General features: G+C 35.7%; 1 protein-coding gene across 1 annotated transcript; it reads left to right on the top strand.

Annotated features, from left to right (window-relative positions):
- Positions 1-9,287: 9,287 nt before the first annotated feature.
- LOC139092076 (uncharacterized) lies at positions 9,288-11,914 on the top strand (the record flags this gene model as incomplete). Its single annotated transcript, XM_070642358.1, has 2 exons — positions 9,288-9,329; positions 11,400-11,914. Coding segments are annotated over exons 1-2 (557 nt in total), but the record flags the coding sequence as incomplete, so codon positions are not given.
- Positions 11,915-12,988: the final 1,074 nt, after the last annotated feature.

Raw genomic sequence — 12,988 nt, 5'->3', positions numbered from 1 at the left:
ATTTTGTGAAGGTGATCTGTTGTAACATCCAGATGAGCCTTAAAAAGATCACACGCGATCCCGTCAGGGCCTGGAGCTTTTCCAGATCCTATGCTTTCAATAGCTCCTCTAACCTCAGAAACACTAGGTCTGGTTGTGTCAATGTTAGTCGTAAGTTCGGGAATTTGAACATTGTCTAAAAAGTCTCTGTGTGTTGATGTTGATGGAGGGTTGAGGACAGACTTAAAATGTTCAGTCCATCGATTCATTTGGAGGTCAGCATTGGTTAAAGGAGTTCCGTCGACTGACTTGACTGGCTTATCTGCTGGTCTAGATTGGCCAGCCAAACGTTTCGTAAGACGGTAAAGCTCGCGCGATTGTTGTTTGTTCGCGGCATCCTGTGCTTGATCAGCAATACTATTCAGCCAGGTACGACGATCTTGCCTAGCTGAATGCTTCACCTGCCTATCCAATGCATTATATCTCCCTAAAGCCTCTAAACGTTGTTGCTGCGACCTTGCTACATCACATGCTCACGTCATTTGATTTGATGTTTTTTCCTTCATTCTTTCATTTTTTTTTTTTTTGGGAATACAATAGAAAAAAAGCCTCGAACGTATCCCTCTGGAAAAATAAATATGATTTTTGGTATGTATTCGTGGAAAATAATAGATTTTGAGTCTGAAGACAGAGGAGTCATGAGAGTGATATTATCATAGAAATATGGAAAAGCAAAATAAAGTGGAAATGAAGTGATGGAATTGGAATTGGAAAAGGAATTGAATGAATCGATTGATACTGGTGGATTTTCGACTGTCAAGGGGGTAGTCTGGAAGTATTTGAAAATCCTCAACAAATTAAAGATGTTTTTGCAAAAATAAAGGTTTGACCTCCAAGCCCTCTTCCTTTCTCTCAAGCAACAACACTCCCCTATGACCCTCTCGCCCTCGCTCTTTCTGAATACTAGAAAGTAGGAAGAAGAAGAGTCGAAGTACAAATTGGTTCAGTGGTGAGTACTCTGACTGCCGCATCACACTAGCGTCGGTTAGGTCAAGACTTCCCAAATGTGCCGCCAAAAATAAACTATTGTCCACCACTGAGTTGGGTCATAATTCTGTTACAAAGCGTTACTGTGCGGGGCAGAGGGTTCTAATAACGCATTACGTAATTACTAAACGTTTTACTATTTTTAGGATATCAGGAAATAAAAGCTCCTCTTCCCAATCAACGACATGTTGCCAATTGAAGACCATATGATCTTATGATTCTATAAAGACTATTAAGATCCATTTGATTTCTAGAAACAAGTCCGTAGTCAGAAATTTACTGAAGGAAGGAGTGAAGGGTTTGTCAATTTGGATTTTGAAAGAAGTTTTGAAGATTTTCTTCCAAAAAGGAAGTAATGGTTTGACCCCTCATTACCCCTCCATTCTCTCCTTTTTCCCCTTCTTCTTATTCTAGACACCTCCTTAGAGGCAAAGAGATCCTGTTCAATCTGAGAAAAATCAATTAAAATTATTCTGCATGCCTAGTTAACAACAATGTCTGCATTAAACAACATTATTCCTCAACAGCAATATTCTAATGAAGAAAAATAAAAAGCTTCCACAACCATCCAGCCTGCAAGTATGTAGTGTAAACTAATTAAGCAACAGCAATATAGTATCATAAAATTAATTTGGCTTGAGGTTTAATCACCATGAAAAAAAGAAGAAGAGAATTAACTTACACCGGATTGCTTTCATATTGTTCATGTTGGAACAGATTTTACATATCCAAGTGATGAACCGTTCTCCGTGTAATCTTTCATGATTCAATTTGAGGTTTTGTGTCCCGCAGCAGCAATAAGGGTAATACTATAAATCTACTGAGACACATTCATATTGAAGATATTTTCTGTGGATTGATGTAAATTTTTTGGTTGTGTCTTAAAGTTGGGATTAAATTTTTTATGACATGAATTGCTGTCGCTCTAATAAAATTTTCACATCGGTTTCATGACTTGTTTGAATGCTAAAGACGAGATTTGGAATCTTCATTTGCTATGGTGAGAATGTAAGGGGGTTAAGTGCTTTGATGGACAATTTTGGGTATTTTAGAAAAATTACAGGAAAAAGTAAACCTTAAGAGTGTTTATAAGAATTGAAGAAACTTCAATTTGCCATGAACCTGTGGAGGCATCTAGTCTAAGGAAATGAGTGAATTCCCATCTAACGTCTGTCTGGGAATATTCCAATTTTTGGAAACCCTAGTCTAGTTTAATCGAACATGTCGTTCTATTATAAAATGATCGAGTATCACAAGGAGCACTATCAGATTTATGTATTTCAGACGTGTATGATTTAGACATCTGACGGAAATATTCGCAAATTAGTATTATTCATTGATTCTTTGGTCGTACAGATCAATTGTGATTCATACTCTCCTTAAGGTAGCGCTTGAAGCTAACTCTATCACTGTCTGCCAATTTTCAATACTAAATGAAATGTTGTCTATATCAACAGCATTATTGCAAGATTTCTTGGTCTGGGGTACATTTTAATATTTTTCCGGGGTTGCTTCATATTCTAGCAAAGCGTTTTCATGTTGGAATTTTAATTTTCGAAGGCTGAACGAATATAACTTGGGAACTTAATGATTTGTGGTATTAACAACTGTCCCGAAAAGCAAAAGTTGGTTAATCAATCCAAAATTCGGTATCAGAACAGGGTGACTTTCCCATTGTGTTGAATTTTAACCGAATTTGTGCAAAAAATCAGAATCACAACGGCCTGGTACTGGATTTTTTTGTATATTTGCCGATTTGTGCTTTTTGGACATGTTTGCAATATAGGGCATCACTTTATATTAAACAAAATAATGTCTTTTTAAATATTTAACAAAATGATTTTACACCGGATCTACACCAAAAATGATTTTACAACAGTTTAACACCGATTTTACATTGGTTGTACACCAAAAAAAAACCGTTGTAAAATTATTTTGCAGACACTTGTTTTCCCTCTTCTCAATGTCCATTATCTTTCTTCGTATTGTAAGTTCCTTTTTAATTTAACTTGTCGCATTATATCTTCAGGGTCTTTTCCTGGTGAGTGACAATTCAGCCTCATTTCCGGCTACTTATATCTTTGACCATGTGCTCCTGCTTCATCAAAGCGTCCATGTAGTCTCGGATTTCTTGTGAGCTTCGGGTAAATGATAGATGCCTTGGAAGCACTGTGTATTCCTTTTGTCCAAAACTGTACAAACTGTGCATTGATGTGCCGTGAAAATCTTCTGGTATTCATAGGCATAATAAAGGTTGTTCAACACTGCATTAAACACAGCTTGTATACCACTAACTAATAAAATTTATGTTTTATAGAGTTTCAACAGCAATAAAACCAAAAACTTTAAATCAAAAGAATTCTTCAAATAATCTACATTCCCCCTCCATATACACAAAAAACCTTTATCCATAGCAAGAGAAAATATGCATAAAATTTAATTTAATCTGAGGTTGTCTAGGTAGATAAAACTTTTGATTTATATGTTTTTTCTTATTTCAGTCAGCACAAATGTATCCACATCGAGAGTAGATCATAAAATTGAGCAAATGGAATGAAACTATGACAAAAATGTTTGTTATATTTTATTAATTGCTCTCCCATCGAAAAAGGCATGAAGCACTGACACGTTTTGCTACATATTTAAATACAGCAGCAGATAAAGCCGTCACAAACAATTTTATTATAATTAAAACACACAAAAAAATTTAATTCATTTCGAAAGCATTTTTTTATGCTTTAACGATAAAAAAATGTCATTAGAAATTTTCATCATAAATTTTTTAATGGATTTAGAATGAAGCACTGGATAGCGTCATCATCATCATCATCGTCATCAATGTTACTGATTCGATGCTATAAAGAGCTCTAAAAATTTATTTTAATTCACTCCCTTTTCCGTACTTTTTTAAATAAAAATTAGAAAAGTACTCTTTATATTGACCTTCTTCAGCGCATTTTAGTCCCAGGATTCAAATCACTTCCTCGACCTACAATACAAGATCCAATTAGATCTAATTCACTTCACTGAACTAAAGCACAAGATCCAGTAAAATCCAATACACTTTCCCTGACCTAAAAACAAGATCAATAAAGATTCAAGACACCATTCAACAATTTTCATAATTTAACGGATTTTTATGATTAAAACTCATAACCAGTTAATAAATGTTCAGGAAACACTGTAAAAACATTGAAAAACATTGAAAAACACTATAAAACATTAAAAAACTTATTGTTTTGTTCACAAATTCAAACTATGTACATTTGAAAACACTGTAAAAACATTGAAAAACACTTCAAAACATTAAAAAACACAGTAAAACATTGAAAAACATTACAAAACATTAAAAAATCTTGTTGTTTTGCATTCTAAAACGAATAATTGTTGCGTGTATTTGAAACTTTTTAATGACCGACACCGCTATAACTTGTTGAAACTGACCGTTTGTCGAATGCCCATTCGAACAGACATTCTGCATTATTAACCTACCTTTTGTGAAACAAAATTCCAAAAACATGCTAAAAAATTTTATATTCTTACAAGAATTTTTCATGTTAATTACTTTTCCATAGCCTTGCTACTTGTTCGCTACATAATTAATTTCTTCTACTTAGTTACTTCGTACTCGTGTAGTATACACTTTTGAAAATTATATTGTAAGTACATTAAAAATGAGGTATAAAATTGTGAAGTTTTTAAGTTTTTCAGCAAACATTTTAATTATTTTTTTTTTTTTACTGTGTGAGTTTAAGTGCATCCTCCAAGCAATTTAAAGTTTATTTCATTTAATATGGATCACTTTTGGGTTGTTGAAATTACGTTGTTTTCCTGAATGTATGATGTTGTGATAGAAACTTGGTTATTCGAACGGGTTGGCTGTTGAAAATTGAGGATGTTTTGTGAGTTTTTTCAGCATGTGCTCAATGTTTGGGAGGCACATGGCACAGAAGTGGCCAAAAATCAAGCTTCAAGCCAGGGTGGATCTGGGTTTACCCAGATTCGATGACAGTCCGGACCGAACGTGCTCAATTTTTGGACAGCACATGATGTGTAAAATGCCAAAAATCAAGCCCCAGGCCAAGGTGGGTCTGGAATTACCGGGAATTACCCAGATTCGATGACATCCGAACTAAAGTTAGCGTGACTCAGGCACATACCCGATTTGAAGAAACTCAGCCTTTTCAGCCATTCATTGTCCTTCAAAGTTATTGCATGTTATGCTTAAGTCTAGCCAATAATAATCTATAGCAGGCAATAACCATGCTTTCAAGAGCTGAGTAAGCTGAGGACAAGCTCTGCAGTGGACTTAAATAGATCAAGCTCCTGAATAAATGATGATGGTATTCTCTAACATGTGTAGCATAGACAGTCATGGAACATTTGCTTGAGCACTCCATTTGCATACGCATGTCTATGGCTACACCTTTTAGAAACTGGAACTTCTCAAATTCACATCCAAAAACCTTCACATCCTTCCCATCCACACTCATAAAATTTCCAAAATCACCGGAAGTCATCCATTGTCTGTTCCCAAAAAAAAGTCACTTATAAATTGGATCCAAACTCGTGTTTTTTTCTCCCATTCACAAGTAAAGCACAGAACAACAATCATGTTCCTTTAAAGTCCCTTTATGATTCCTTTCCAGATTATAATATAAATTATTACTTTTCTTCCTTCCTCTTTATTATGCTCGGGTTTTCTGGATTAAGATAATAGAAACAAAAGAGAAATTTTAATTAGAGCAAAATGATTTTATGTCTACCGTAAAGGAAGTTGAATGCTCTGTGTATAAATTGTGATATTATGAAAATAATGAGACTTGTGATTAAGGAATATATGACTGGCAATGAAGGATAAATTTGTTGAAATTATGAGTTTGATGAATTAATGAGAAAATATTTAGATGTGCTAATTTTGTGAAGGGATTAAAGCATATGAGATTGATGAGTAGTTTAAAAGGATGTAAACTAGCCGATTAGTGTGTAAACTTATGAATAAGGAAGGAAACTTATCAATAAGCTTGTCCTATGGTTTATATCCAAAGAGCACAACGTGTTCGCTAGGGCACCACTGAGTCGCTGTATTAAAGGCAAGACACTCAAGATTCTCTGCTCTGACGGCATCGTGATGACTGATTTCGATCCATATTTACGGCGAAAAATACTGTTCGTCGCAATGTGCAGTTCGGGATATCCTTGATCGACATGTCCCAATTACAGCAATTACAAAACGAAGCATTAAATGAATACCTTATAACTAAATAATTTTATGGTCAACTCCACTAGTATTAGTTTTGGAGCTTCGCCAAGCATGGATGCCAATTCTGTATATGTATTATGCTTGTCTTATGAGACGAATTCCGAGTAGACATAGTGTTCCTTGATGATTGCCTCTTCCAGTTGTGGACAACATTTTATTTCTCGCGATACAACTTGGCGGTAAGTCTTAACTAAAACGACTCACGACATACAGTTCATATCATTTCCAAAAATTTGTGGCGCCACACTAATGTGCTTGGACACATAGGTTGACCAATATTGATCTGTTCATAAAGAAGTAGCACAGCCATACAAACCGCTTAATGAGCTTGCGGCATTAACTAGTAATTGCGCTAGATTCAAAAAGCTTCTGAAACGCCCACCATATCATAGTGATAAAAAGGACACCACCATCATCATCATCAATGTCGTGAGCATTGGTGTAAATCTTTGTCTTATTGAAAACACTATGTAAACATTGAAAGATTAGTTTCTGGAGGGAATCAAACCCACATCGTCTTCAAAGTGAGGGTATCGCTTTGTTGCATGACTAAACAACGACAGATGTCTTAGTTTGGCATTGATGGATCTTAAGTACAGGTTGTTTTATCTTCACTGGCCATATAGATCAACTGCAATCCATGACAATGTACCCTAACATACAAGCAAATGATCATTGGGTCCCGTAAGAAACTTATTGAGCATATGCTTGTATGTTATGAGTATTTATGCTGCAAATCATAATTCTCAGACCAGAAGCGTCGATTGTCCTTGAATTGCATTAAATTCGATTTAAAAAGAATTCGATAAAATCAAATCGTTTCCACTCAACCTACATTCACTAATTAATACGATTACATCTACTCAATTTTTTATCCATTTACTTGATTTCTCATTCACATCACCGCCCAAAATGTCCGAAAAAGAATTAAATACCACAGCATATTGCTTCCACCTTACAATTTTAAATGTCAAAAAAAAAAAAATAAACGAGATACAAAAGAGTCGGAAGAGATACTTTCAGATAATGACACTTAATTAACTGAGAAAAGGAATGACACTATACATAATAATAATAATGACACCAGAAAATATTCATGCCTTAATTGAACTCATTTATTCACCCTCAAGGTGAATCTCCTTTGAAATTGTCTCACATTTTTCGGTCTGGTGCTGAAAAAAAAAAACTTTTACAGTTGTTGCTATTGCTTCTTTTTTTTCCTCGTACAGTCCACATAGAGGAACAAGCACCAAATTCAAGTAATTAAATGTAATAAAAATTACCATAAAAATTAATTGAAATTTCATGTACAGTCCTTATGGCAAAAAGGCACTTTTTATGAATCTTAATCTTGATTTCTTATCACAATCTACAAAGTGCTATTGCCTTTTTTTGCTGTACCCAATTCATGCCTACTTTTTGTTCTGACTTTTAGTTACAATGAACTTTTCTGTACGCACATATATGGAACGGATAAAAGTTTTATATTTGACAAACTTTTGGCTGTTTTGTTTTATGGAAATAGCCGAGAAAAGTTTGTGTTGGATTTGATAGAAATTCTAGATGGTAAAGTTTTGGGTATGAGTGTCAAATTTAATCATATTATAGTAATATTTTTTGAGTAATTAATATAATTAGCAAGGCATTACTTAATCTAGGTGACATATGGACTCTATTTAGCAGACATGTATACTTACTTACTTACTTACTAACTGGAATCATGTTCCGATGTGGAGCCTAAAATACAATATTACAAAAGGCTCCCCATCGGACTTTATCCTGATCAGCAAAAATTATTCATGGCAACTATGTAGCTGCTACAATTGGCACATGGTGTCCAAGTGACAAGTTTCATGATAATTGCCATGAAAATTATACCCAACTTGGATGTAAATCTTGTTTCAATTGGGTATTGCATTTTTCGCATCTAAGTGACATTCTCCTAGACCTAAGAATTGTAGTAGACTCGTCCTAAGTCAAGTTGCTGAATGCTGACTTTGTAGATCACAATTATGATTTTTGGTTTGATTTTTCCATTACACTTCGTGATCTAGACTGTTCATTAATCTACCGTTGTCCAAAATTACAATTTTCTATTGATCTCGTCCAGCTGTTGTATTTTAGCTTCTAAAAATGGGATTTAAAATGGTAGAATTTGAACAGACAGATTTTGAGTAACCATATAAAATTTGGACTAAACAGGTTACTAATTACTCGTCAGACACATACATAGCTCTTGCAGCAAACTGAGATTCATTCTTGCAAGAACTTTTTGAGTAAAATAGACCAGATTTTGAATTTAACTGCATGACAGTCGAATTTATATTTATTCTGAAGGGTCTGCATTCTGAAGGGACATAATAACTTCATATGGGCAACATTGCGTCTTACCGTTAGTAAGGAAATTAAGGTAATCTAGCGAACACGTTGTGCTGTTCGAGTAATTGACAGTATTGTACTTGGTATTGGTAATAAACAAGTGGTAGCCATCGAAAGAGCCAAATTCAAACACCATCTAGGCGCAACCATGGACCACAATTAATTAGTACGGTCAACGATGTAAGTAATGGGTAAGTTGTCAATCCACATGACTACAAAGTAATTTCTCTAATGCTGATTATCCCCATCGTGAACCGATTTATTCTTCAAAATGAAAACTCCCCATCCCTAGCATATCCAAATCTTTTTTCATAAAAGTCCATAAGCTAAATGAAGCTAAAAGTGTCAAAGAAAAATAAACTTGAATTTCGTTGACAAATGTTCATTGTCCGACCATTAAGATTACTTCAAATATTCCTTCTTATATTTTTTACTGCTTACTTAATCCCTCTCCCTTCCAATTATCGATGACCAAAAAAAAATCGCTTATGGGGATGAAAAAAAGTATATATTTTTTATATATATCACATCACTTCGATTGTGCCATGCCTTTTTTTTTGCAGCACTCGATGATTATTTTTGCCCTTTCATTATTATCAATCCGTTAAATGGCCATAAAATGACATGGGACGATGACAATAAGGATGATGGCGATGATGATGTGTGAGAGAAATCGATAACAATCCAAAATGAATGGATAGAAAATTATGTGACATATCAGTGGGAAGAAATCATGAACAAAAAAAAAAAGGCATCAATAAATTTTTCACGGCTTGTCTTTGTGCTTTCAATCAGAGATTATTTGACGGTAGTGTGTTTTTGTGCTTGTCGTTGCATTTATGTTGGATGGTTATGTTGTAAATCAGTGTGTTTATGGAGGTCAAGTTTGTAGTTATGGAATGTGGAGTGGGTGCTTTTAATGAGCATAGAGCAGGGGTGTACTGAAGAGAGAGGTGGAGTATATGTTGGTGTCAACCTTCCTTCCTTTGACAAACTCACCTCTTCCTCGAATTCTCTGTAGATACACTGCTGTTAGCAAGAACTGATTGCACGGGGATGGAGTATATATGACACCATAGGGAGTATGTGACACCATATGCTGTAATGTTAAATTAAAAGGGGTTATGTTATATTGTAAGGGGTTATGTGACATTATAAGGGGTTATGTGACACCATATGGGACTATGTGATACCAAATAGGACTATGTGACATCAAATGGGACTATGTGACACCATATGGGACTATGTGACACCATAAGAGACTAAGTGACACCATATAAGAGTATGTGACACCATATGAGACTATGTGACACCATATGGGACTATGTGACACCACATGGGACTATGTGACACCATATGGGACTATGTGATACAAAATGGGACTATGTGAACCCATATGGGACTATGTGACACCATATGGGACTATGTGACACCATAAGAGACTAAGTGACACCATATAAGAGTATGTGACACCATATGAGACTATGTGACACCAAATGGGACTATGTGACACTAAATGGGACTATGTGACACCATAAGAGACTAAGTGACACCATATGGGACTATTTGACATGACCAAAATCATCCTGAGAGGTGTTGTGACCCCCCAAAAGCTTCTCTTATCTACGCACTTGACCCTTCACTCCATTTTATTACATTACTCACGACTACTCACCTGATTGTCATAAACTCAAAGTCTGTCATAACTCAAAACATCCTTAATATTCATCAAAACTCATCAAGAATCCCAATATCCAACACAATTTGCAACTCCAAACTCATTTTCCATTACTATAAGTCTACATTCATAGATCCACATCACTACAAAGTCAACCGGAGCATCAATTCAAGGCGCGTGCCACTGCAATCACCCTAGAGTGTTTGTACGCATTTCACAGAAGCTTATTCAATTCTTTTGATGTATTATCTATCGCACAGTAAGATGCCTCATTCAAATCCGCTTACCAAATTTCATTGTATCATCCATTTCAACTGATCTAACTCCTATCCATTCCTCTATTCCCAATTCTAATGTGTGTCACAATTTTCCACCACATGACAGCTTTAATTCATTCTCGACTGTATTTTATATACTGACTGTATGTTGACTGCAGTTGTATGTATGGATGTTTATTATCAGGCCCCCTATGTTATTTATGAATGCTTTGAAAGTACATAGAGAGAGATGAAGGAATGGAATTTTATTCCGTATATATTGAATGTGAATCCATTAATTATTATAACCAACCGGGAAATGTCACTAGGAAAATAAAAAGAGAATCTATGAATCAGCAAACTGCTATGCTATAGAAATCGGATGTTATAATGGAAGCTTTTTATGTTATTATCATCGAGGATGGGGAGAATTTACATGCAACTAACGAATCGTCTATCATTTCCTTTGGAATAGAAGACGAATAAAAATGTGTGACTGAATAGCTGCTTTTATGCATTGTTCATTCTTTATGTGTAGCGTCGCATAGCCATGGCAAAAATGACTTGAATGATTGATGACTCTTTTTAGGTGATGATGGTGTGTTTGGATGCGTGAGAGGAATGAGGTGACCATAGAGGATTGACAACAGTGTTGAATTATACATTTTATAAAAAAAAATTCACTTCTGTACCCGAGAGACACAAATGAAGGAGGCTCCGCCACGAAGCGCCACTAAACATCTTTTACAAAAAGCAAATGGAACCTTGCTCAATGTGAACCACCTCTATTTGGCAGCCATATGCGCCATCTCCATATGGGCCACCTCCATATGCACCACTTCCATATGCGCCACCTTCATATGCGCCACCTCCATATGCGCCACCTCCATATGCGCCACCTCCATGCATGCGCGACCTCCATATGCGCCACCTCCATATGCGCCACCTTCATATGCGCCACCTTCATATGCGCCACCTTCATATGCGCCATCTTCATATGCGCCCACCTCCATATGCGCCACCTTCATATGCACCACCTCCATATGCGCCACCTCCATATGCGCCACCTCCATATGCGCCACCTCCATATGCGCCACCTCCATATGCGCCACCACCATATGCGCCACCTCCATATGCGCCATCTTCATATGCGCCACCTTCATATGCGCCACCTCCATATGCGCCACCTTCATATGCGCCACCTCCATATGCGCCACCTCCATATGCGCCACCTCCAGATGCGCCACCTCCATATGCGCCACCTCTATGTGGCGGCTTTATAGAGCCTTTTTCATCTGTATCGCTCGGGATGTGAGCTTATGTCTGGTCTGGTCGTGTTAATGTAACAGACTTCAATCAAAAAGCCTGAATGCCATGATTTCCATTAATCTTAGAATGATGAAGGATGACTGTAATATGTTACGAATTGTTAATGTTTTATTTTATATTTTTTGTTGCTTGATTCCTATTTTTTTGATTCAATCAGTAACTGCTAAATGACAAGCTTTTGTGATGAATCGGTGTTAAAAGATGTGATGCTGTGCTGGAATATTTGACATAATCGCAATAAAAATAAAATTTTTTATAAATGAAAATTGAGTTCGGTATTGTTTGTTTGTTTTGAGGTGTATATTTAGTAACAGAGATATTGATATTTTTAGAAATATGTGTCATTTGGAAGTGGTAATGAATTATTTGAAAGCTTTTTATAAATAAGTCGGAGCTTTTTGGAACAAGTCTGACAATATTGAGTGATAATTTGAGCTTTTTTAATCTGAATTTTGAGTTTTTGAATCAAATCATTGAGCTTTTTGAATCAAATATTTGAGCATTTTGAATCAAATGTTTGAGCTTTTTGAATCAAATCTTTGAGCTTTTTGAATCAAATCATTGAGCTTTTTGAATCTAGTTTTTGAGCTTTTTGAATCAAATATTTGAGCATTTTGAATCAAATGTTTGAGCTTTTTGAATCAAATTTAATTGAAAATTGGCTTGATCTGAATAGACTTGTCCCAAACATCGAAAAAACAAAATACTTGGTGTTCCATAGCAAGAAGAAATTCGAAAATTTTACTGGGGGTGCTTTAAACATTAACTTTAACGGCAAAATCATTGAACGCGTGGGTAGTCTACGATTATTAGGACTCATTATTGATGATTCGCTTACATTTAAAGAACATATTAATAAGATAAAAGATCAAGTTATCGCCTTCGCATTCGCAGTCAGAAGAATAAGACATTTCCTCTCTAATACTACAGCGCTAGCATTATACTATGCCCACGTACAATCGCGCATAATATATATGAACACTATTTGGTCAGCCGCCGCAAATTATATCATTGTCCCACTAGAAGTGGCGCAGAGAAAGTCGCTAAGAATATTAA

Source organism: Chironomus tepperi, unplaced genomic scaffold, assembly GCF_022539635.2.
Source record: "Chironomus tepperi strain 1889 unplaced genomic scaffold, CSIRO-AGI_Ctep_v1 contig_290, whole genome shotgun sequence".
In the NCBI taxonomy this organism is placed as follows: Eukaryota; Metazoa; Arthropoda; class Insecta; order Diptera; family Chironomidae; genus Chironomus; species Chironomus tepperi.
This window is presented reverse-complemented; position numbering and strand designations above follow the sequence as displayed.